Consider the following 24,476-nt stretch of genomic DNA (forward strand, 5'->3'; position numbering starts at 1 on the left):
AATGAATTGTTTTGATCTGATGAATGAGATGGCCTGTTTCACCTTATATCTTGCAGCTAGTGAGTACTTATTTTCGTAAAGTTGAAAGAAAAGGAGTGATTTCAGTTAGTAGTATCTCTTTCCTACTTTTGTGTGCAGTCTCCATTTTTAAATAGCCTTTTTCCATTGTTTTATTATATGGTTCTGTATTAATTCTCTAATACAGTAGGAGCCAACAGACATATGGCCTCAATAAATCTATTTGTGAGGCTACGGTGGAATGTGCTTTTCCGTAAAATCTTTGTTACGAAATAACAACTGTGTTCCTTAGACCATCTTACAAAAGGCATTTAACCCTGAATTGCTGGTAGTCATTGGTTGGAATTCTGGATCCAGGGAACAGGAGCCATCATGAAGGAGAGAGACAAATAAAAATGAAACTTTCTTTCCCTTTGTAGGTTATAAAGTTGATTAGGCAAACGTCTCTTGGTTCTGTTTTCGTTTGAATTGATTCATTCTCATTTAGTTTCTCTCCACCTGATGGCCATAGGCTACTTGAGGGTTATATTATCAGAGATCCCAGAGAATGTTCATAATAGACTTGACAAAACAACTCTGCCCCAAGTACTCTGCTGAGATTGGATCAGGTGTCCAGCCCTGTTGCAGGGTCTATAAAAGGGTTTGTGATTGACAACCCCAGAATTTATGTAGAGAAGTCGCTTTCTATAAGGAAGGGTGGGACAGTGGAGTAAGGGTGTGGAGTGAGGAATGGATGTCCACTAGCATGTGGAAGGACACTTTTAGATTAGGTCCACTTGGCTGTAGTGAGAATGGTGGGTAGGGGAATGTGGGGTATAGTGTTAAAAAAAACAGAGCCACCTAAACAAACTGCAGGAGGGGAAGAGGGTCTTTCCTTAGAAGGGGATGTTCACAGGACAGGCATCATCATCACCAGCCTCTGTGGGGGACAGTGGAGCATTTAAACATTTTAAAAACATTTTTTGAAGGCAAAATTGTTGAGCTAATGGTAAACAACAGTAGTCTCCAAATGATACATGTAAGATGAACAATTGGGCTTTGGGAAGAACTATAGAATTGCTAATGTTTATTTTTATCTAAAAATGAGAGATAGACCTTACGAATTCTTGTTTTTAAAGTTTTTTATTCATTTGAGAGAGAGAGAGAGAGAGCATGTAAGGGGGAGGGTGGTGGGAGGGGCAGAGGGAGAGAATCTCAAGCAGACTTCCCCACTGAGTGTGGAGTCCTGTGTGGGGCTCGATCCCAGGACTCTGAGATCATGACCTGAGCCGAAATCAAGAGTCAAATGCTCAACTGACTGAGCCACCCAGGCACCCCAGCTTTACTGATTCCTAATACATGGATGATACAGGTCTCTGTACTCCATTCATGTGTGAAGTGGTCCTATGACGCTTCAAGTTCCATAGCGCCAAAGACTTGACAGTATAACCGTCTCTTACTCATTTATGTGGTTACAAACTATTATCATTTCAATGTAGATTTAGAGATCATATGATTTAATTTTGGTTAATCTATTTTTTCCAAAATGGACAAATGACTTAAAAAGATGGTTTCAAAAATAACAGTGCAATGATGAAGTCCTGGGAACCGTTGTCTGTGCTTCATGTGGATTATTAATTTAATTCTTTATAAGAGTTTAGAAGGTGGGCACTGTATCATAAACCCCATTTACAGACGAGGAAGCGGATGAACGGCGTGGTTTAGTAGTTTGCCAAGGTCAGAGAGCAGAGCCAGTCTTGAACCTACGTTTGGTTTCAGAGCCTGGGCGCTTAGTTACTGTGCTGTGCTGCTCTCAAGGCAGGTAATTACTCAAATGAATTCAAACAAATTCGGTAGGTAGGATTGGGAATTTAATTTAGAAAGTAAAGTAAGGCCCTTGGACCTATCTATGTATCTGTGTACCTATCTTTGATTGCCATTAAACGCACATACCGAAATAACTGAATATAAACTCAGACTATCTATCAGTCAGAGTATTAAAATCTGTAACCCACAGTTTACCAAAAGGCATACTCCGTTTCATTGCTTTCACTTAAATAGTAATAATTTTTAGTGAAAAACAAAATCAATGTAAATAAGATAAAAATTGTACGCATTTACTTTGTCTTAATCACATTTGTTGTATAGTTGGCTATTGAACAACACAGGTTTGAGCTGCCCAGGTCCATCTATATGCAGATTTTTTGGTATAAATACAGTATAGTATTGTAAATGTATTTTCTTTTATGATTTTCTTAATAGCATTTTCTTTTCTCTAGCTTGCTTTATTGTAACAAGATGGTATATCATACATATAACATACAAAATATGTGTTAACTGTTTGTTATAGGTAAGGCTTCTGGTAAACAGTAGCCTATTATTAGTGAAGTTTTTGGGAAGTCGAAAGTTACACGCAGATTTTTGACTGTGTTGAGGGGTCAGCGCCCCTAACTCCTACATTGTTGAAAGGCCAACTATATGTAATGTATATTTTTATGTATATGAGTTTTGCATTTTATAAAAGTATATTTTGATGTCTATGATGTAGCACGTACATTATTTGTATTTAATGTGTGCTCAAAATGATCTTAGAGATGGGGATACGATAAATATTTGTGGAGGGGGCATTTATTTTAAAACTAGGAGAAAAAAGGCATTAGAGAAGGCAAGCACAGGTCATTGTGTTCAATAAGCAACTGAAAAATCAATGCTCAGACCTTGAGGAGGGTGGCAGCTTTTTAAAATTTGGTTCCCCTGATTTTAAACCTGGTTATACCTTTGATCTTCAGAACTGCTGAGAAGACACAGGGTAGGTTTCAACCCTAAAGCAATGTCTTTTTTTTTTTTTTTTTAAGATTTTATTTATTTTTTTGACAGAGAGAGAGAGATAGCAAGGGCAGGACCACAGCAGGGGGAGTGGGAGAGGGAGAAGCAGGCTTCTGCTGAGCAGAGAGCCCGATGTGTGGGACTCGATCCCAGGACCCTGGGATCATGACCTGAGCCGAAGGCAGCCGCTTAACGACTGAGCCACCCAAGCGCCCCAAGCAATGTCTTTTTTAGAAATTGAGCATTCGAAAACAGGAGTGTGGGGGAAATCATCCCAGACAATCTTTTGCATGAAAGCTACACATTAGAAAGGTATAGTTCTAGGCTTTAGGAACTTGAAAGAAAGTTAACTATCAGGGAAGCTGAAGGAAAAGTTTAATAAGAGTTATGATTAAGATTGAAAGTTATTGTTTAGTCTGCAGAAATTGTAGTAGTTTCAAGCTTTAATTTTTCTTTAATGGGATTGATGAAGATAAGTGCAAGACTGTAAGAGAAGACCTCAAAGAATTGATTATAATGTTACCTATTGCTTTATGTTCAGAAGATGAGCAAGAGTCTACCTTCCATCATTCTGTACAAAATAATAGACTCCCTCTGGTTCCTTAGCTTATCCGTTGGTCAACCTTTATTATAAATTTTTCTAATATACTGTGAGAGGCTATCTTTTGTTTTTACCTACTCTTTGGAAGTCATTAGAATCCCTATTGCTTATTCTTTTTTTTAATTTTTAATTTTTATTTTTTCCCTATTGCTTATTCTTTAATAAAAATGTCCAAATAATGGCGATTGAATCTTCTCTTCAATGGACAGAGGCATAGTTTGTTGGTCATTAGCATCATTAAACTGTGATACAAATACTAGTATTTTTTAGACTAATTAATATTGAATAATTGATAAATTAATCTTAGTAATATTGTAGATTCTACTGCAGGTGTACTTAGCCCCTGGATAGGTTTTATTAAAGTATATCTGTAGTTATATTTATCAGTAGTATCAGTGCATCATCTGCTTATCATCTACTTCTTTTAGCATTTCCCTGGAAAGCCTTTAAAGCATCCGTTTTTATGAAACCCCTTATTGACTCTGACCACCAATATGAATGTAAAAATCATGTATCCTCACTGGGCCTCATGTTCTATTCTTTTTTTGTGGTATTGTTTAACTCATTTCTCTGTTCCTTGAATATCTGGTAAATTGGTAGATAGGTCTAGACACTTGATTAAAATTTAGTAGTTTTTTTTTTTTTTAAAGATTTTATTTATTTATTTATATATTTATTTGACAGAGACAGACAGCGAGAGAGGGAACACAGGCAGGTGGAGTGGGAGAGGGAGAAGCAGGCTTCCCGCTGAGCAGGGAGCCCGATGTGGGGCTCGATACCAGGACCCTGGGATCATGACCTAAGCCGAAAGCAGAAGCTTAAGGACTGAGCCACCCAGGCACCCCAGTAGTTTTGTTTTTTAAGATAAGAATACTTTGTAAGAATTGCTACATATATCTCCTGCAAGAGACATAAAAGTTTGGCTGCTCATTTTTAATGATGCTGGAATGCACCGGGGATTCAGGAACTTTTTAAAGTTACCCCTCAGCCTTTAATGCTTTTGGTATCCATTGATAATTATTTCCTAATCCATTATTTACAGTCATTTCTTACAAATTTATTAGCTGGATTTATTCTATAAGCTGGAACTTTCTTCATCAACTATTTAGTTCCCCGTGAAATACTGTTCTTATAAGAAAGACAAGGGCGCCTGGTGGCTCAGTCGATTAAGCGTTCGACTCTTGATTTTGGCTCAGGTCATGATCTCAGGATCCTGGGATCGAGCCCCTCGTCTGGCTCCACGCTGGGTGTGGAGCTTGCTTGGGATTCTCTCTCTCCCTCTGCCCCTACCCCCCACCCCATGCTCATGCTCTCTCTCTCTCAAAAAAAAAAAAAAAGAAAGACAAGATAAAACTTTGATGTTTTCCTTTTATATATTAGTTTACGACTTCCATGGAGACTAATGAAAGGTTTTTTAAAATGTCATTATTAATTCATAAATTTTTATGTGGTTGATATGCTTTTTATCAATTGCGGTATTTCTTTTTGATGAAAGTGGCTCTTGAATCTACGCAAAAAGATATTCCAGACTGATCTACATTTGTATATTTCCTGTCCCAGACCTAGTGTATCCATATCTGCAAGGCCTCCTAGTTCCTTTTTGTGGGAAAAAGGTTTTTAGAGACTACAATCTGTGCGCCAGGGAAACTTGGTGCTGCTAGGCCTTTCAGTGGATAGAGGTTGAAAACACACACACACACACACACACACACACTTATAAAAAGACATGAGTTTATACTGATACCTCAAATTCCAATTTAAGTTTATAGGGCTTTTACTCTTATCTTTATTATTGTATCTTTTTTCCTTTGCATTAACAATTTTGGTTCCTAAGGATATTAATGCTTGCTTTGTCCTACAGAAATCTATAGTAGTTTCAAAATAATAATGTTACTAGATTAGTTCTAACAATGTGATTACTGAATGCACTTAAAATTCCTTTTTTTTATTCTTAGACTATTTCAGTAGGCATGTATAGTAAAAATTCCATGTTTTAAAGTTGCTCGAACTAATTTTTTGTGTAGTTCTCCACGGACTGGATAAACAGTTAGGTTTCCCTGATCTCTTTTGCCTTTCAACTTTAGGAATTTCTTTTTTTCCTCTGAAATCTTTTCAATTTAATTTAGTTTTTTTAAAAAAAATCGGTGCTGGGGCGCCTGGGTGGCTCAGTCCTTAAGCGTCTGCCTTCAGCTCAGGTCATCATCCCGGGGTCCTGGGATCGAACCCCACATCGGGCTCGCTGCTCAGCGGGAAGCCTGCTTCTCCCTCTCCCACTCCCCCTGCTTGTGTTCCCTCTCACGCTGTCTCTCTCTCTCTCTGTCAAATAAATAAATAAAATCTTAAAAAAAAAAAATCGGTGCAAAGCAAATGTTTTTAAAAATATACTTTGATTCCTCTGCACTCTTCCCTCTTTCTCTATAGATAACCATTTTTATTTTTGATTTATCCTTCCTGGTTTTTAAATATAAGCAAATATGTACATGTCTGTGGATGTGTGTTTGACATTGCCCTTTTTTAAAAAAAAAGATTTATTTATTTTTAGAGAGAGAGTGTGTGTGCGAGTGGGGGGTGTGTGGAGGGACAGAGGGAGAGGCAGAGAGAATCTCCAGAAGACTCTGCGCTGAATGCAGAGCCCGAATTGGGGCCTGACCCCACGACCTGAGATCGTGATGAGATGAGCACCCGAGTAGAAACCAGGAGTCTGGCGCTTAACCTTCAAAGCCACCCAGGCACCTCGACATGGCCCATTCTTAAAAGTCTTCTCTGCCTAGGCTTTTTTGGGTAGTGAGTGTGTGACCTGGACGCATGGTAGCGCTGTGAGAATTGTCCTCTTTCCTTTTTTTATACTTTCAAAGTCTCCCCAAGTCCTCATCGATTAACTTTTGGGTGTTTTGTCAGCTGGCTTTGGGAGCCAGTGTCTATTAATGAGAAGGGAAAAGGAAGACAATAAATGTTTATCAAACTGTGTGTCATTTTCTCATAAGGTGGGATTATTTTTCCCCATTATTAAAGAGGAGGAAGTTGAAGTTCAGTCGGCTGTAGTTAAACACACCAGATCACATGGCCGGTAAGAAGTCAGTTATAGTTGAGGATGTAATGCACCTGAAGTCTCTTTGTAATGTATCAAGAATGATGTGTGGGCATCTCAGCATTTCAGTGGTGGTTATGCTAGCATATTGAAGTTTTTGCTTTTTTTTTTTTTTTTTAAGATTTTTATTTATTTATTTTTTAAAAGATTTTATTTATTTATTTGACAGAGACAGAGATAGCGAGAGCAGGAACACAAGCAGCGGGAGGGGGAGAGGGAGAAGCAGGCTTCCCCCCGAGGAGGGAGCCCGATGTGGGACTCGATCCCAGGACCCTGGGATCATGACCTGAGCCGAAGGCAGACGCTTAACGACTGAGCCACCCAGGCGCCCAGATTTTTATTTATTTATTTGATAGAACACGAGCGGGGTTGGGGGGAGGAGGAGAGGGAGAAGCAGACTCCCCACTGGGCAGGGAGCCTGATGTGGGGCTCGATCCCAGGACCCCAGGATCATGACCTGAGCTGAAGGCAGGAGCCCAACTGACCGAGCCAGCCAGGCGCCCCTGATATTTTTAATCTAACATTTCAGAGGATCTAATTTTATTTCGCTTTTTGGTTTTATTTTTTATTTTATTTTAAGATTTTTTATTCATTTGAGAAAGAGCACGAGCGGCGGGGGAAGGTCAGAAGGAGAGACAGGAGCAGACTCCCCATTGAGCAGGGAAGCCTGATGTGGGGCTCAATCCTAGGACCCTGGGATCATGACCTGAGCCGAGGGCAGATGCTTCACCGACTGAGCCACCCAGGCGCCCCTTGTTTATATTTTTTGAGTGGCACTTAAGAATCTGATAGGAAACCTCACTTTTGTGTTTTTTTAAAAGAATTTTTGAGAGTTATATTTTAAAATGTATAATATATGAAATGCTTAATATCCAGAATGTAACCATGGGAATTGAAAAAGAAAAAAATTACAGAGAATTTTTAAATCCGTTTTCATGAAGGCCAAATTTATTGCATATATTTTCCTTCAATTTTAACCTGAAACCAATGCCTAGAGCATCCGTTTAATGTTAAAATGGCAGATTTGCAGTCAGAATAATTATTTCTACTCTCAGATACCTTTTATGAGGATCATAAATTCCCTATCTCCTCTCTGTTCTCTTAACTATACATGGAAATTCTTTCTCTTGAAAATGTGTTGCCCCAAATTTAACAAGATTTTTTTTTTTTTCTATTCTAGTTTGGGAATACCTGCTACTGTAATTCAGTTCTTCAAGCACTTTATTTTTGTCGTCCATTTCGGGAAAAAGTTCTAGCATACAAGAGCCAACCTAGGAAGAAGGAGAACCTTCTTACCTGCCTAGCAGACCTCTTCCATAGCATAGCCACTCAGAAGAAGAAGGTTGGGGTGATTCCTCCTAAGAAGTTCATAACAAGATTACGGAAGGAAAATGGTAATTCTTCTACTTCTGAATGTATTCTTACCTAGCAGAAAGGGTAAATACAGCACACTACAGTTCAGCAAGCACTGACCGAGCATCTTCTAAGCCTGAAAGTATTTTAGCCACTGAAAAACCAAAGCTGACGTCCTTTAAGGAAGTGCTAGGTTAGTGAGGAGGTAGTCACGCAGTAATTAATATGAGGTGTGATTAATGTTGGAAGTATGTTCTACAAAGACCAAATTCTGTATGCCAGGAAATGAGAAATGATTTTTTTTTTTTTTTTTTTGCTTGCTTGGCTTTTCTGTTGAGAATGTAGTTGGGTTCCCTCCCCACCCCGCATTATTTGTTTTGTAGTTCTTTCATGTATGTTGACCCCTTTGATCCTTACACTGCCCTGATTTAGAGAGCATGTTATTTTCCCCATTTTAGCCATGCAAAGAACAGAGGCTAAAAAGCTTTCCAGGAGTCATACTCCAGGGAAAGAGCCAGAACAATAAAACTTTTTGGCCTAGGGTAAGTGGTTTTAACTCCACTCACCCCCTTCTTTAGTTACTGATTAAGCCCCACTTCTCTTTTCTCTCTTAAATGTTGTTTAATGCTCACAGCAAGCCCAGAAGTCAGATGTTATTACCTCACTTTACATGAGATAGTGGACGCTCAGAGAAGTTAAAATGGCTTGTCAGGGTCCCGCACATCTTCCTGACATCTAAATCCCATATTCTGTCTAGTGTGGTATGTTACCTCGAAAAATTCAAGTGGGGTTTAAATAACATGTAGAATTCTGTGTTTTGTTTGATTTAGGCATTTTAGTCATTGTAGAAATAAAATTGAGTGATATTTTTAGTTTGATTTGTTATCAAAAGATGCCCACAGAAATAAGATTTGAGAAGTCTTTAAGATTGGTTATTAAACACACCATTGAATAATCCTGTCCTTAACTGAGTTGACAGTGTTCATTATTCCATGAACTGAGATAAGCCTGGGTCATATCTGTTTCCTGAAATGTAAGGAGACACTGAGATAATATGGCGACAGGCTCTTATTCTTGAAGCTGATTCACGTGTTAAAGATTTTATTCATTTCCTCCGTATACAGATACAAAGCAGTTTATCATTTATTCACAAAAATACATTTTTTTATGTTTTCCCTATCAAAGCCAAACATCTTTCTTAAATTATAAATCTGTAGTATCTTCTATTTTTAAGAACACCATATACAGCTCTGTTAGAATGCGGCTGAGTGATTCAAGTCCTCTCAGTCTTTTTGTCTGTATTGGCATGAAATTTCAAGAATTTTGTCCTGGTAGAAAATTCATGAGCATGGTAATTGAATGTGCCATCTTTTCTCAGTGATTTTGTTAGTATTTTAGAAATGTTCAGCATCAGAAACATGAAACACAGAATACGCATTATTTTCTTTTTCAGTTAATAGTGCGTTTTTCTTGACCTTATTCTTTTTTTAAAGATTTATTTATTTGAGGGGGTGGGAGGAGCAGAGGAAGAGAATCTCAAGTAGACTCCCCGCTAAGCGTGGAGCTGGGCACAGGGCTCAGATGCAGGGCTTGGTCTCACAACCCTGAGATCGTGACCTGAGCCAAAATCAAGAGTCGGACGCTTAACCCGCTGAGCCACCCAGGTGCCCCTTGACCTTATTCTTTAATATGTTGTATGTGCTCTTAGTTTGGGCTGCTGTAACAAAAGGACCACAGACTGGGTGGCTTAAACAATAGACGTGTATTTCTCACAGTAACATGCTGGCAGCTTCAGTGTGATGCGGGCCATCTTCCCCGTTTGCAGATGGCTACCTTCTTGCCGTGTCCCCACTTGGTGAAGAGAGAGAAGCAAGCTCTCTCATGTCTGTCATGAAAAAAGGGCACTAATCCCAGTCTTCAAGACCTGCAGGTCCTCCCAAGGCCCCATTTCCAAAGAGCATCACACTGGGGGTTAGGGTTTCAAAGTGAATTTTGGTGGAGGTACATGCATGTGGCCCTCAACATGATCTTTAAGTGTGCAGTGACTTTTTAAATTTAGATTAAGTCATGCTGAACACAGAGCTCAAGTTACTGTGTTTTGAAAGTTGTGTATGTGTGGCTTTATATGTTTGCTTGGCAAAGCTGGGATGTTTTTACTGTGTTTATTATTTTTTAATAATTCAGTATTTTCTGAAAATTTTTTATATGTTTAGGCAGAGTAAATTGATATACAGTAGACTTCTTAAATATTTTTTTCAATGAAATTTGATTCCAGAATGAATAGTCCAAACTTATCTTCTCATAGTTTTGTTTCATTTTTCTATACCTCAAACAATATTTAATGGAAAAACATGTTTATTATTTGATGTTGCTCACATTTTTATGTTTTGAAATACAGTTTTGCCTTTTGATTTTTTGCCTGATAATTTTGTAGAGGAGAGCATACAAATTAAAGAGGATTTAATGGGTTATCCGTTGCTTAACTCTCCTTCTGAGATTATGCTTGCTAGGTTTTTTTTTTTTTTTAATCTCTGGAAGAAACGGATGTTGCCCATTTCAGAATTTCCACTAACTTTCACTGTTGGACTGTAGTTCTTAAATCAGTTTTCTTCCATGGTATGCTGTAAACATCATGTTTTATATTTTCAGTAGATATTAGCTCCATATTGTGTTCAACACTGTTACTTTATATAACTAACCATTTTGATATTACTTGGGAAGAATCTGTTTTAATTTCAGTGATGGATTTTTGTGTTCAAAATTTTAATTCATGTTACCTAATCATAGCATATGAGAACTGTAGCATAGTACTTTTACAGTGTGATAAAAACACTTGCTCCATAAATGTGTTATCCTTGATGATGGGAAACTAGTTGAATGTTTGAATTGATGATTATGTATTTAGCTTCTGCTGAGTGCCATAAACTAGGGGAGAAGACAAACAATCATGTCATAAAATAATGTATTCTCGCCATGAAAAAAAAATTAAGCATGGAAAGGGAGTTGGTAGGTTATGTTAGTTCAGAGAGTTGGAGAAGCCATTGAAAGGTCTCAGGCAAAATCGTTCTAAGCGGATAGAATAGAAATTGCAGTTGCCCTGAGTGCTTGAAGGATGACAAGGAAATTAATGTGGCTCGAGTGGAGTAAGATGAAGATAGAGAAAAAAGGTAAGGGCCTAGCACTTGGGTTTTATTTTGAAAGCCATGGCAAGCCATTGGAGGGTGCTGAGCAGGTGGGTGATGTGTTTTGATCTGCATTAGGAAGCGATCCCTCTGGTTGCTGGGTGGTGTGGTGGTGGGAATGAGTGGGCATGGGCCGCATGAGTACACACAGGTAGACCAGCCAGGAGGCTGCTTCACTAATGTAGGTAAGAAATGAAGCGGAAGCCCTCTGTTGCCCACTGCTAACTTCCTGTGGAAGAATTAAAACCTGGACTGATGATCTACTTCTGTGCTAGCTAGTAGTGACTCAGCTTGGGATCATTTACGGTGGGCTTGAAAGTCGCATCAGCTGGCACGGGTAGCTGTGGGCTCTGAGTCACCGAGTCTTCGCGGCACACCCTGTTCACACTGTTGTCTGGGGCCAGATTTATTCTCATGTCATTGTAGCTGTTTCAGCCCCTGTTGTTCATTTGGTAGTTCATTTGTTCGCCCATTCATTCATTCATTCATTCATAAAATGTCAAGCACATCTAAATGTGTGGCAAGGACTGTTCTGGGTGCTGGGAATACAGTACTGAATGAGATAGAAAAGACCCTTATTCTCAAGAAACCTGTATGTACATCGCGATGCTTCAGGTGATGTAGATATTAATAGTATATATATTTAAGGATGGGTATTCCTTAAGTGAGGATATAATTACAAATAATACCTGTTAAGTAGATTTGAGTGAATAATTTCCCATATTCATTTTAATCCTTTTTCTCCAGAAGAGCACGAAAGATTTTTTGTATTAATGAAAGCTACCTATTTCTGAATTATGAAGAACACATAACATTTTTAAGCATTGATTTAGTTTTTTTTTTTTTGCGTTAATGTTGCAGCTATATTAGGACTTCAATAATTTATACCTTTCATATACATTTATTTAATAATGAAATTGTCTGTCTCTCCCACTAGACTGTCAGTTCCATGATGGAGGGATCCCATTTGTTTTTGCTCACCATTGTATTCCCAGCACATAATTCAGTTCCTGGTACATAGTAGGTGCTTACTAAATATTTGATGAGTGAGTGAATGAATGAGTGAATTTGTTTAATTTGCCAAAGCAACTTTGAAGTCCACCTTTCCCATCATGCTACTTAGCAGAGAAGAAAGCAAAGCATAAGGAAACCAAGATTTTAGAAATTAAATGTAATACAGTTTATGGGGATTGTCTGCGGCCATTTAGTTGATGTTGTTTTGATGTTTATGTGGTCCTGGCTGAAGTTTTTAAATCTGTATTGGCTACTCTTAGGCACAGCGAGAGTCTGGCACATTCAGCATACTGTGTTTATAGAAAATGGAGTATAAATTGTTTTAAATATTTCAACAAAATGCTTAAAAAGAGTATTTTCTGGTTTACTTTACATCTTATTTCCGGAGCATTCAAGTCAGGTGAGGTATATTTGTGAATGTGAAGTCATTGTTCTGTGTTAAAAGAACATCCAAAAAAAGATGTTTCGAGTTTTTAAAAAAACAAAAATGTTTGTACATTTTTGCTTTACAAATTATTTTGAAAGACATGCATAGATGCTAAAATAATTTTAAACAGGAAAAAAAATGAGACTTCTTTGTTATTTTTTTATTTAGAACTTTTTAGTTATTTTTTTAATTTTGTAGTTTATTTTAAATATTTATGGCGAGAATGTATTCTTTAAAACTTTGGTTATAAAAAACCTGATTTAGTGGAAAAGAGACTACTTTAGACTGTGGCGTTGAGCCAGCAGATAGAGATCCACCTCAATGAATTGTTCATATCTCACTTTAACTAGGCCCTTAGAGTGTTGATAAAATATTTTTACTGGTCCTCTCCCATTATCCTTCCTTTTAGATTCCTCCCTGACTTTTCCAGTTTGTTTGTATTTTCCTTGAGCCCCCTAATCAACTTTAGCATATTTCCTTTCAGTTCTTATCTTAGCAGACCTGGGTGGTTCTAGATTTGTGACCTGGGGATGGGTGAGTGAGAGATGAAAAGGGGACTTTTAAGGGTGTCCTGTGCCCTTCTGGAAGCTGCCCCGACACTCAAAGTGTCAGGGTTGGTGAGGGAGTTGGGATGGACAGAGAGACCATGAATCAGGCCGTCAGTGGGTGAGGGGAAGTTGGCAGGTGACCACAGAAAGATCTTAATAGCTTTTTTGACTGAGGGCGAGTTTTTCATATGCAAAGGAAAGGTAATGATTGAGAAGTGGCTGCAGGGAGCTCAGAAATGCCAAAGGTTGAAGAGATGGGGAGTTTAGAACAGAAAGTGGTTTCTGGAGGGAACAGCAGAAAGGGTTGAGAAAGAAGAACATCCCAACGATGAGGAAGGAAATAAGGAACAATAAACGACTGAAAGTAGTAGAGGATGGGAGAGTAGGGTTGGGAGGTGGACTAGTATTTTCAGGGATGAAGTATCGTTGCATTGAGAGGCAAAGTGAAAGGTAATTGACTTCAGTTATCCCAGCCTTGGCCTAGACCAGTCCAGTGGTGGAACCATCTAAAAGTTCTGAGCGTGACTTGGTCTGGTCTCGGGGAGATGGAGTAGACGGCCAGGAGGTTTTGCGGTGAGCTGTGTCACAGTGTCGGTCGGGAGTGACACACGGACTTTTGCTGGGAATAGGGGACGGGGAATGGTGTCCACAGTGCTTGGATCTATCCCTCATGGGCAAAAACCACTGGACACACACACTACCAAATTATCATCAGTTAGATGTTAAGTCCACATAGGCTAATGCAGTATCTCTTAGGACCCAGGGCTTTTATTGTTCTAAAAAATAACATAAGGGGTTTGTTTCAGGCTAATCAAATCCCTTAGGACAAGCTTACTTACAGCATAGAAATGAAGTGTGGCTCTAACTGCGTTAATATTATTGTGTTTGACTTGAACTCCAAGAAAGAGGTTAAATAAATTGCCTGTGACATACACGTAATTAAAGGTAGAACCATCCTAGGAATCCAGACAGTCTTGCTCTAGCAGCTGCACCTTACATCTGAGGCTTTTTAAAGGTCTTACTGACACCAAGATTAAAAATCAGTCTTTATTTTCTTTGACTGTACCCCCATTTTCACTTGTTCCCATTCTATTTGTACAGTCCCTTTGCAAAGGAAGATGGTGTTCCATTTTACAGACTGCAGAATCAAGGCCTTTTTTGATTACCATGAGAGGGTGAACGTTTTCTCATGTTTCTTAACCTTTTGAATTTTGTGTCTATAAATTGTTGATTTCCACCCATTGTATTTCCTTTTGTATAAGCTCTTTCTGTGTTGAAGATGTTAATAGTTTTTGTTTTACTTTTTTTTTTAACTTTTTCAATGATTTCTAATGCACAGAACTTAATTTTATGCAGTCATAACTGTAGCTCTTCTAAAATGTAATGTTTTGTTCTTTTTATCTTAGACCTTCCCTAAGTTTTGTTCCTAATTTGCCTTTTATTTAAAAAATGTTAGCTGTAATCTTTCTGGAGTGTATTAAATGTGCATCGAGGATCTAAAGGTAACATTTTGCTGAGCGGATTGTCTTCTGTGTGTGCTGGATGGCCAAGCCGCAGGGGCCGTTGAGTGGCTGGGTCTCCCTGGCACGCTGCTTTGTATGCGGCTTGCGGCGTCGGACTGCCACTTCCCGGCAGCATGACTTTCCCTCTCTGATCCCATTCCCTCATTTGGAAGATGACAATAACAGTGTCACAGAGTTGTTCAAAAATCACATGGGATACTGCCTGTGAAGTCCTTACCTTTCAGTTTCAGGTTGTGTAATGTCAAGCTCGGGGTATAAAGCACTTCGTGTTCGTGACTGTTTTTCCGTGATATTTATTCATTTGTATAGTGACAGGGAATCATAGAGTTATAAAATCGCACATTTTAGAGATTATCTGGATTGAAGAGATAATTTGTGATACCCTTGTTTCCTATACTTGACTGCAGATCAGAGTCGCCTGGAGGAACTTTGAAAGTCCCAGGTTCCAGGCCTCACCTCTGACTGAGTCCCTAGGATGCATGGCCCCGTCATCATCATTTCCACAACCTTTCTGTGTAGTTCTTACCCAGTTGGCTTCGCATTGACAAGAGGTTGTCCAGCTTCTGTTTTAAAGCTTGCTGTGTCAAACAAATAAAGAATAAAACTTGCCATGTTTTAATCATTGTGGAATAATAAGATGAGCTAATAAAAAGTAGTAGTTTTTGATCTCTTCCATATATTGTATAAATGTATGAGGCTAAAAGTTTTGCCTTTTTCTCATGGATCACTTAGTATTGTTGCTTTAAAAAGAAGATTCTCATTCATCTTAACTGTATTTTTCTCCAAGTTCAGTCATATTTTTATGTGAAAGCTAATCTATTTCTTGTACATGACTGACAATACCAAACGTTTGTACTTAGTTCTGATAGAATATTGGATATTTGTTTTAAATTTAGTTTTAATCAAGTTACTAAGTCTGAAGTAATTATCTATTTTTATTTTTAGAGCTTTTTGATAACTACATGCAGCAAGATGCCCATGAATTCTTAAATTACCTACTAAATACAATTGCTGATATTTTACAAGAAGAAAGAAAGCAGGAAAAACAAAATGGCCGTTTACCTAACGGTAATATTGACAGTGAGAACAACAACAACAGCACACCAGACCCAACGTGGGTTCATGAGATTTTTCAGGGAACATTGACAAATGAAACCAGATGTCTTACTTGTGAAACTGTAAGTATGTCATAAAATTTTGTGTAGAGCAGATTTAATTCATTTTTATTAAAAGTTCTTTGAGGATGAGTGTGAGAGATGAACGTGAAGGTTGTGATTTCTTAGGTATAGTATAAATGAATTATCAAAGATGTACTTGTCTGTTGAAAGGACTCTGTATACTCTTTTGTAATGCTGCTTATTAACAGTGAATACCTGAGGTGACAGAAAAATACTTACTGCGGTTTGGACTGTAGTTGACCCTTGAACAACAGGCATTTGAACTGCATGGGTCCACTTATTTGTGGAATATTTTTTTATATATAGTACTGTAAATGTATTTTCTTTATGATTTTCTTAATGACATTTTCTTTTCTCTAGCTAACTTTATTGTAATACTACGATACATATACAAAATGTGTGTTAATCAAGTATTTATGTTATTGGTAAGGCTTCTGGTCAACAGAAAGCTATTAGTGGTTAGGTTTTTGGAGAGTCAAAAGTTACACATGGATTTTCGACTGCGGGGACGGGGGTAGGAGGTTTCGGCACCCCTAACCTCTGCATTGCTCAAGGGTCAACTGTATTTGATTTTATTTCAGTATAAGAAGCAATAGAGCCATGTTCTGGAAATTATATGTTTCTATGTCTGTGTCTTAGTTAAGCTCATAAGAAACTTCCAGGTTAGGGAGGTACATTAATTTGTTTTCCCTTTCCCTACAATTATGTTTATTGTTGGAATAAAAACTAAAGCATACTGTGTACACTCAAGTGGGGGAAGTACCCACTTGCTGGATACTTTGTGAAGATGAGCAGTAGGGAAGAAGCGTGAAAATGGATTTTATGTGGGATCAGATAGCCCAGTCCCTTTGTTGTATCATTGCCTTGTTACTTCATTTCTCATTTGAGGAGTGAAAGATCAGGCATCCATTATTCACCTTTTTTTTTTTTTTCAAAGATTTTATTTATTTATATGACAGAGAGACACAGCGAGAGAGGGAACACAAGCAGGGGGAGCGGGAGAGGGAGAAGCAGGCTTCCCGCCGAGCAGGGAGCCCGATGCGGGGCTCGATCCCAGGACCCTGGGACCATGACCTGAGCCGAAGGCAGACGCTTAACGACTGAGCCACCCGGGCGCCCCCCATTATTCACCTTTGCTGGTGGAGCCAACATACCCTTTCCAGCCTGTCTTCCCTTCAGCACAGGATCCAGTTTAGAGTTTAGTAGTTTGCATTGCATATACTTGTCGTGTTTTCTTTAGCCTCCTTTAATCTGGAACATTTCCATAGTTGTTTTTGTCTTTTATGACATTTACATTTTTAAAGAATATGTCTTTTTTTAAAAAAAATCTAACATTTCTCATATTGAGTTTGATGTTTCCCTCTGCTGAGATGCAGGTATGCATTCTTGGCTGGAGTGATTCAGTTAATGTTGTGCCTTTCTCAGGGTCTCACATCCGGGCACACGATATCCGTCTGCCTCTCATTGGTGAAATTAATTTTGATCTCTCATTCAAGGTGTTCTTCACTTTCTCCGATTGATAATGACTGGCTTTTATGCCCTGGTAACTAGTAGGCTGTCTGTGGGGAGACACAAATATCTTGTTCATTAAATCTCCCCCCGAGATTTAGCATCCACTAAATGGATGGGTTTTTTTTTGCCTGATCCAGTTTTACTATGATGGTTCTATGACTAGTTTTTAATAGCTTAGAAGAGTGGCATCGTCCATTGGAAAAGAGAATTCACAAGCAAGAAAATAAGACAGATGTTTTATAGATGTTTGGAAGACTGGCATAGTTACTTGTTTGACTAAATCAGATAAATAAACACTAGTGGAGGCTACTAAGAAACTGTATTTTTTTTTTTTTTAATTAATGGACTTCAGAAAAATTGAGTGGGAAGTACAGAAGTTCCCAAATATCTCTCTCCTTTCCTCCACTTTCCCCTATGATTAACGTTTTGCATTAATGAGGTACATTTGTTGCAGTTGATGGGCCAGTAATGATACATTATTAACTAAAATCTGTAGTTCATATTTGAGTTCAGTCTTAGTGTTGTCTGTTCTTCGGTTCCGTATATTTTCACAAATGTATAGTGACACATGTCTGTCATTACAGTATCGTACAGAGTAGTGTCACTCTGTGTTTCACAAATTCATCCCTCCTTCCTCCCCAAATCCCTGGCAACCACTGATCATTTTACTGCCTCCATAGTTTTGACTTTTCCAGAATGTCGTATATTTGGAATCGTAGAGTATGAGGCCTTTTCAGATTGTCTTCTTTCACTTAGCAGTATGTATTTTTTTTTTTTTTTTAAAGATTTTATTTATTTATTTGACAGAGAGAGAGAGAGTACAAGCAGGCAGAGAGGCAGGCAGAGGGAAAGGGAGAAGCAGGCTCTCCCCTGAGCAGAGAGCCCGATGCGGGGCTCGATCCCAGGGCCCTGGGATCATGACCTGAGCCGAAGGCAGACGCTTAACGACTGAGCCACCCAGGCGCCCCAGCAGTATGTATTTAAGGTGCCTCCATGTCTTTTTGTAGCTTTATAAAGCTCATTTCTTTTTATCACTTAATTATATTTCATTATGTGGATATCCCACAGTTTATCCATTCATTTATTGAAGGACACTGTTGAAGGACAACTTGCCTTCAAGTTTTGATGATTATTGCTTTGTCTTCTCTGGGCCTTTTGCCTCTCCATATACACTATGGAATCATACGAAATTTAGAACTAGTTTATTACCCGTAATACAGTGTGCTGCGATTTCAAAGGCGATTGCGTTGAATCTCTAGATCAAGTTGGGAAGAGCTGACATCTTGACAGTCTTGAATCTGACTGTCCATTTACATGGACTGTACACTTACTTACATCTTCTTTGATTTAGAAAGAAATCGTCTTGTAGTTTTCCTCATGTCGATCTTGTACTTATTTTATTATGTTTATATAGGTAAGTGTGGTTTTTGTTTTTGGTGCTAATGTAAATAGTATTGTGGTTTCTTTCTCTCTATCTCTTAAAGCAGATGGTGACCCTTTTGGTTCAACCATGAATAAAAAGTTAGGGTCTTTAAATAGAACTATAACCCGTATCGATGAGTGATCTATTGACTGTTGATTATGCATTGATCTTTTCCACTATAACCAGGCATTTGGAAAATGATTGTTGCCAGTAGTGTGATTTTAGTTAATGAAGGACACAGTAGTCATAAATTAATAAAATTCTCTTGTGGAAATACATTTTTATTGGTGACCCTCTCTCACATCAAGTGAAAGAGGTATAATTGAGTGTTTGAATACATTAACATCCCGTGAAGATGTTTTTGGGTTAGAGTAAGGACTGTTGCTCATTGCTGCAGCCATTAGTTAATTGTAGTAAGAATTTGGGCAATGTTTGATGACAGGAATTGGTCTCAGTACTCATATTTGTTCAATCTAACCAACTCCAGTTATTTCAACAGAAGTTTTGTAGATACATCTTATAAAGAAAAATTTTATTGTAGCTGAGTTCTAAGCTTTAGGAAATAAATATACTGTCCAATTATTAGAGCAGTATTTCAGTTGGAATAGTAGGTATAATCAGAGAATTTGGCAGTTGCTTCATGTTTGGTATGATGGAATTTGGTCCGTGTTAGAAGATATGTGTAATTTATCCTCTTCAATAAAAGAGAAAATAGTTAAATTTGCATTGCATGTTGAGAAATGCAGTAATAGGTGAGGCTGGCATAGTAGATTTGGGAGGTCTTTGGGATACTATGGTGTAAGGCCTTTGAAGTTTACTGAGGATGATGGGGAGTGAGGATTAGATGGAGAAGGTGATATCACCCATCCTTGTTTGCTCAAATATTTATTAATTTTATTTGTAATGGATGGATAGTGATCCTTCCACCCATTCTTCACTAGGTCCTCCTGTGGTCAACAATATATATTTGCAGATAGTCTCCCAAGAATTAACGGTATGACTTGAGAATATTTCCTCAAAATCTCCATCATCATCTTGCAGATTCAGGAAATGATCATTAGTACCATGCCTTTATCAACTTCAGCTAGAGGGATGAAATTGAGGATTTCTCAGAGTGAATATATATCACTTCTTCATTTAGTTTTGCACAAATACTTGGGTACCGGCTATGCCAGGTAGAAGATGGGTAGAGGCTGGCAGAAGATGAATAAGGGAGTGGGAAGGAGTTGTGAAGGTTCAGAGTGGGCTTCTTGGAGGAGACAGTATTTGTATGGCAGATTTTAGTAACGCAGTTGTAAATATCCCACTTGGTAGGAGGTTGGGTTTCTGTAACAGCACCCTCTTCTTGTGTTCTTTTGTTCTTTGGTGCTTTCTTCTGGTCCCATGCCTTTTCTGCTGTTTATTCTTCAAATGTGGGCATCCTCCAGGGTTTCATTTTGGGCTGCTTTTCACTCTGCCTTGGGAGGATCATGTTCCATTTCCTTACCACCTGTGCTCATGACTCCCCACCCACATCTCCAGCCTACACTTCTTTACTGAGGCTCCCACATCCTGGCTGTGACCTGACCTTAGAACATGGGAGTCCCAACAACAACCAGACGTGTTTACAAACACTTTTAGAAGTTAAATACTGCCCCACTTGGTGGTTTCCCAGTACCAACACAATTGTAAACCCAAACGTAGTAACTCAGGTATATCCAGATGATCCAGAACAATCCTTATGTCAAATTTTTTATGTTATAATAAAGATGGGAATCTAAAATGAAGACCCCTGAGGCAGTGCCTGAGAACCACAAACCTCATTTTGAGAAACAACCAGACTCTTTAATCTTTATTTCTCTTTAGCTTACATATAAGGCCCTGCTCAGTCTGCCGTTAGCCTGTCTCTACCATACTGTCCCTCGCCACCCTGCTCTCCTTCCTCCAAAACTGGGCTGATTCTTTTTCCTCAGCACCTCACATTCCCTTTCCTCTCTCTGTGTTGTCTTTCTTATTCTTTTTCACTGAATCTTTTGAGACCCAGATCACTTATCTTGTGGTGCCCCTAGGCCGTGCATACATGGTACTCCCAGCTACTTCTCTTTGATACAGCCACATAATCTGTCACAAGTTAATGATACTGAGCTTATAAAACTGATGCACTATTGAGGCAGGAAGGCATTTACTACACCAGATGTATAGCCCTTGTGGGTGAGAGGCACAGTCCGAGATCTCCTGTTGTGTGCTCACCTTAAGCATAGAGTCTTTGAAGGAAAGAACTAGGAAAATCGATGTCTGAAGTTCTGTCCTAATCCAATTCAAATGAATTAAGTAATAACTTGAATTTTTTTATCAGAGGGTTTGCCCATAATTCAAACAGAACTTTATATTAGATTTTTTTTTTTTTTGGAGAAGGATTAAAGAAGGTCCTCAATGAAGATTGTAATTTGGCATTTTAGGCTAAATGATTTCCTTGAATGATGAAACAACACAGGTTGATGCCCTTTGCCAAGCATCCCCATTCAGTCTTAGCCTGTGTTTTTTTTTAAGAATTAGTATATATGGGCAGTTTGTTTCATGCTTTACCATAATACCGAGGTTTTGGAAAGTAATGGGATTTCACGTGCTATCCTTTGCCAGAAAGGGAATCAGTCACAGGTGCACTTTGCTGTTTAATCTGTACGTGTGTTGAGAGTCATTTACTCAGTGTCCTTTTGGATAATCCAGATTCGGTAGATTTCTTTTGAACTCGGGGAAGGTGAATTCTTCATGTACTTACGACTAGTAAGAGAATGAATGCATTTAATTCTGTCATTTCAGAGCAGTGATTTACTGGTATTTAAAGAAATCAAAGGTAATTCCCTATTTTTACAGATAAGCAGCAAAGATGAAGATTTTTTAGACCTTTCTGTTGACGTGGAACAAAACACATCGATCACTCACTGCTTAAGGTAACTGGAGAGTTATTTTGAAATTTAATGAATATCTTTGGTTTAGAGTATTTTTAAATGAATACACGGTTTTCTGGTATAGACAAAATAAATTTATTTTGAATTTTACGCAGGGGTTTCAGCAACACAGAAACTCTGTGCAGTGAATACAAATATTACTGTGAAGAATGTCGCAGCAAACAGGAAGCACACAAACGGTAATTCAGCGTTTTTAAAAATTTGTTAGTGATTCTCCGGCAGTGGGTGTTGTAGATGGGCCTTTCCAGCTGAAAGTGATGTCTGAAAATTTACACTGAGTAAAAATTCCTAATTTTATCATTAAGTAATTAAGACTCACTGAGTTATTACTAGATAAACAATATTCAGCTCTGCAACCTTTGGTGATTTTCTACACTTAGTAAAAGTCGTTTAAGAGTCATAAACCAGTACAGTTAAAATATTTGACTTTGAAGCTTGCCTGCTTAAGTAAACTTTTTCTTGGTGAAGAGAGAGAAGGGGGAAAATCCTTTCCTTGCCCCTACCCTAGCTTCTGCTAATCCTACACAGGATCTTGTACCTTCTCTTATTTGGTATTTGGTGTCAAAGAATGGAATTGTCATCATCATTCTTGTTACTTTACTTTTCATTTTGAAATAATCTCAAGCTCAAAGAAAAGTTGTATGAACAGTACCAAGAATGCCTTTTTTTTTTTTTTTTTTTTTTTTACCCAAAACCACTTGAAAATAAGGTCCTGATATGATGTCCCATGATCCTGGACACTTGAGTGGCTATTTTCAACCGATGAGGAAGTTTTCCTATTGCCATATTCACCCACATGGGGCAAGTAACACTAACACGTTAACTGTTCTCGTGGAACTTACTTCATTAGCATGGATGTCCCAGTAATGTCCTTTATAGAACAAAAGGATCCAGTCCAGAAACACACATTACATTTAGTATTCATGTCTGTTTAGTCTTTTTACATTTGGAACAGTCTTTTCTTGACTTTAAAAATCTTGACACTTTTGAAAATTGTAGGTTATTTTATAGACTGTCCCTCTTGGGCTTCATCTCATGTTTTCTTAAAAATCACATTGTTGATAAGCGTAAGTTTTCTGCCGAGATCTAAAATTTCTTGGAAAATTTAGGGGGCAAGGTTGCTTTTTTCAGGAGGATAAACATGCTATACTAATATTTTAAGATGCCCCTTACATATTTATTATTATTATTTTGCTAATTTAGAAATATAAAGGCATCTTTCCATTTTTACAGTTACTGGTCTTTATTTAGAAAGAACCTGAGGAAAACACATCGTCATTTCATTTAGTAGAACTAGTATATCATCACCAAGTGAGGTTTATATGTTGCTGGATTCAGTTTGCTAATGTTGTCTTGATTTTCACATCTTTGAAATAAATACCATGAGGGGTATTATTAGTCTGTAATTCTCTTATACCTTTGTCAGAGTTTGGTATCAGGTCCATGCTGGTCTCAAAAATGAGCTGATGACGATTCCCTCTTGGATAAAGGAGTTTGTATAAGCTAGGTACAGGTGGACCTTGCTTTATCGCACTTCACAGATACTGTGTTTTCTACAACTTGAAAGTTTATGACATCCGTGAAGCAAACAAGTCTATTACTGCCCCTTTTCCAGCAGCGTTTGCTGACTGCATGTCTCTGTGTCATATTTTGGTAATTCCCATGGTATTTCAGACTTTTTCATCATTATTACATTTGTTATGCTGATCTGTGATCAGTGATCTTTGATGTCGCTATTGTAATTGTTTGGGGGTACCACAGACTGTGCCCGTATGAGGTGATGAACTTACCTGATAATATGTGTGTGTTCTGATTGCTCTGCCCACTGCCCATTCCCCCACCTCTTTTCCTCTCCTTTGGCCTCTCTGTTCCCTGAGACACAACGAAATTGAAAATAAGTATTCCATGATCAAATGAATTTTCTGTATAATAAAATTTCCTCTTCATTATTTATTCATGCTTCATATTATAGACTCTGAGAGGACCCACAGAATAGGAGAAATTTATCTTCTTATCTAGCTTCATACAGAATTTATCTGCACATAGATTCCTTTTTATATGGCGCACCTGTTGAACTATATATAGCACAGCCCAGGAAAAATACCAGCTTGGTAAATGTAGGTGAAACAACCATAAGCTGTTACCCAATGGGAGGGTAAAGCATCTAGGGAAAAGCAAAGTGATGTCCCCGGGGAGATGGAATGAGAGCTATTGTGCATTTAATAGATACAGTATAGTGTAAATCTAACTTTTGTATGCGCTGGGAAACCAAAAATTTCACCTCATTGGCTTTATTGCGATATTTACTTTACTGTGGTGGTCTGGAACTGAACGCACAATATCTCTGTGATATGCCTGTCTCCTGGACTTTCCCAGTTTTTCACGGTATAAAATAACCCTAGAAGTGAATTTTTTTTTTCAGAAGTCTTGTATTTGAGATGATATATTTCAGTTCTATAAGTGGGATTCCTGAGGCAAAGGCCATAAAGACTTGTATACTGCTAGATTTCTTTCCAGGAATGACTATCTGTTTATTCTTGCTAATGTTTTTCAAAGGCCAGGGTAGAATAGTAAATGTTTCTGAGATAATAAGCTGCCCACCACATTTAAGATTTGTAGGATGCAGATTTAGTAAATGCTACAAAATGATTTTTGTTTTCACTTCATTAGAGGCAATGGCTTAGTAAATTTCATTTTTTAATTATGAAAAGCGTTATGCTTCATTGAACACATATAGAATTCGGTTCTGCTACATTTGTCAAGTATCTGTCATGTGCCAGGCATGTTGCTCGATAGAGAAATATAATGAGGGGAAAAAAAAAAAAAAGGTTTCTACCTGCCAAGACTTCAGATCCC

General features: G+C 38.1%; 1 protein-coding gene across 2 annotated transcripts in view; it reads left to right on the forward strand.

Annotated features, from left to right (window-relative positions):
* Window positions 1-24,476, forward strand: part of USP12 (ubiquitin specific peptidase 12) — a 48,038-nt gene that overhangs the window by 13,848 nt on the left and 9,714 nt on the right. Inside the window, exons 4-7 of one of the 2 annotated variants that reach the window (XM_044913213.1) lie at window positions 7,721-7,906; window positions 15,505-15,737; window positions 21,526-21,602; window positions 21,716-21,799. In XM_044913213.1, coding sequence (XP_044769148.1) covers window positions 7,721-7,906; window positions 15,505-15,737; window positions 21,526-21,602; window positions 21,716-21,799 — 580 coding nt within the window. Of the gene's footprint in view, window positions 1-7,692; window positions 7,907-15,504; window positions 15,738-21,525; window positions 21,603-21,715; window positions 21,800-24,476 lie in introns of both variants that reach the window. The other variant, XM_021678248.2, reaches the window with a different exon arrangement.

This window comes from Neomonachus schauinslandi, chromosome 3 (assembly GCF_002201575.2).
Source record: "Neomonachus schauinslandi chromosome 3, ASM220157v2, whole genome shotgun sequence".
In the NCBI taxonomy this organism is placed as follows: Eukaryota; Metazoa; Chordata; class Mammalia; order Carnivora; family Phocidae; genus Neomonachus; species Neomonachus schauinslandi.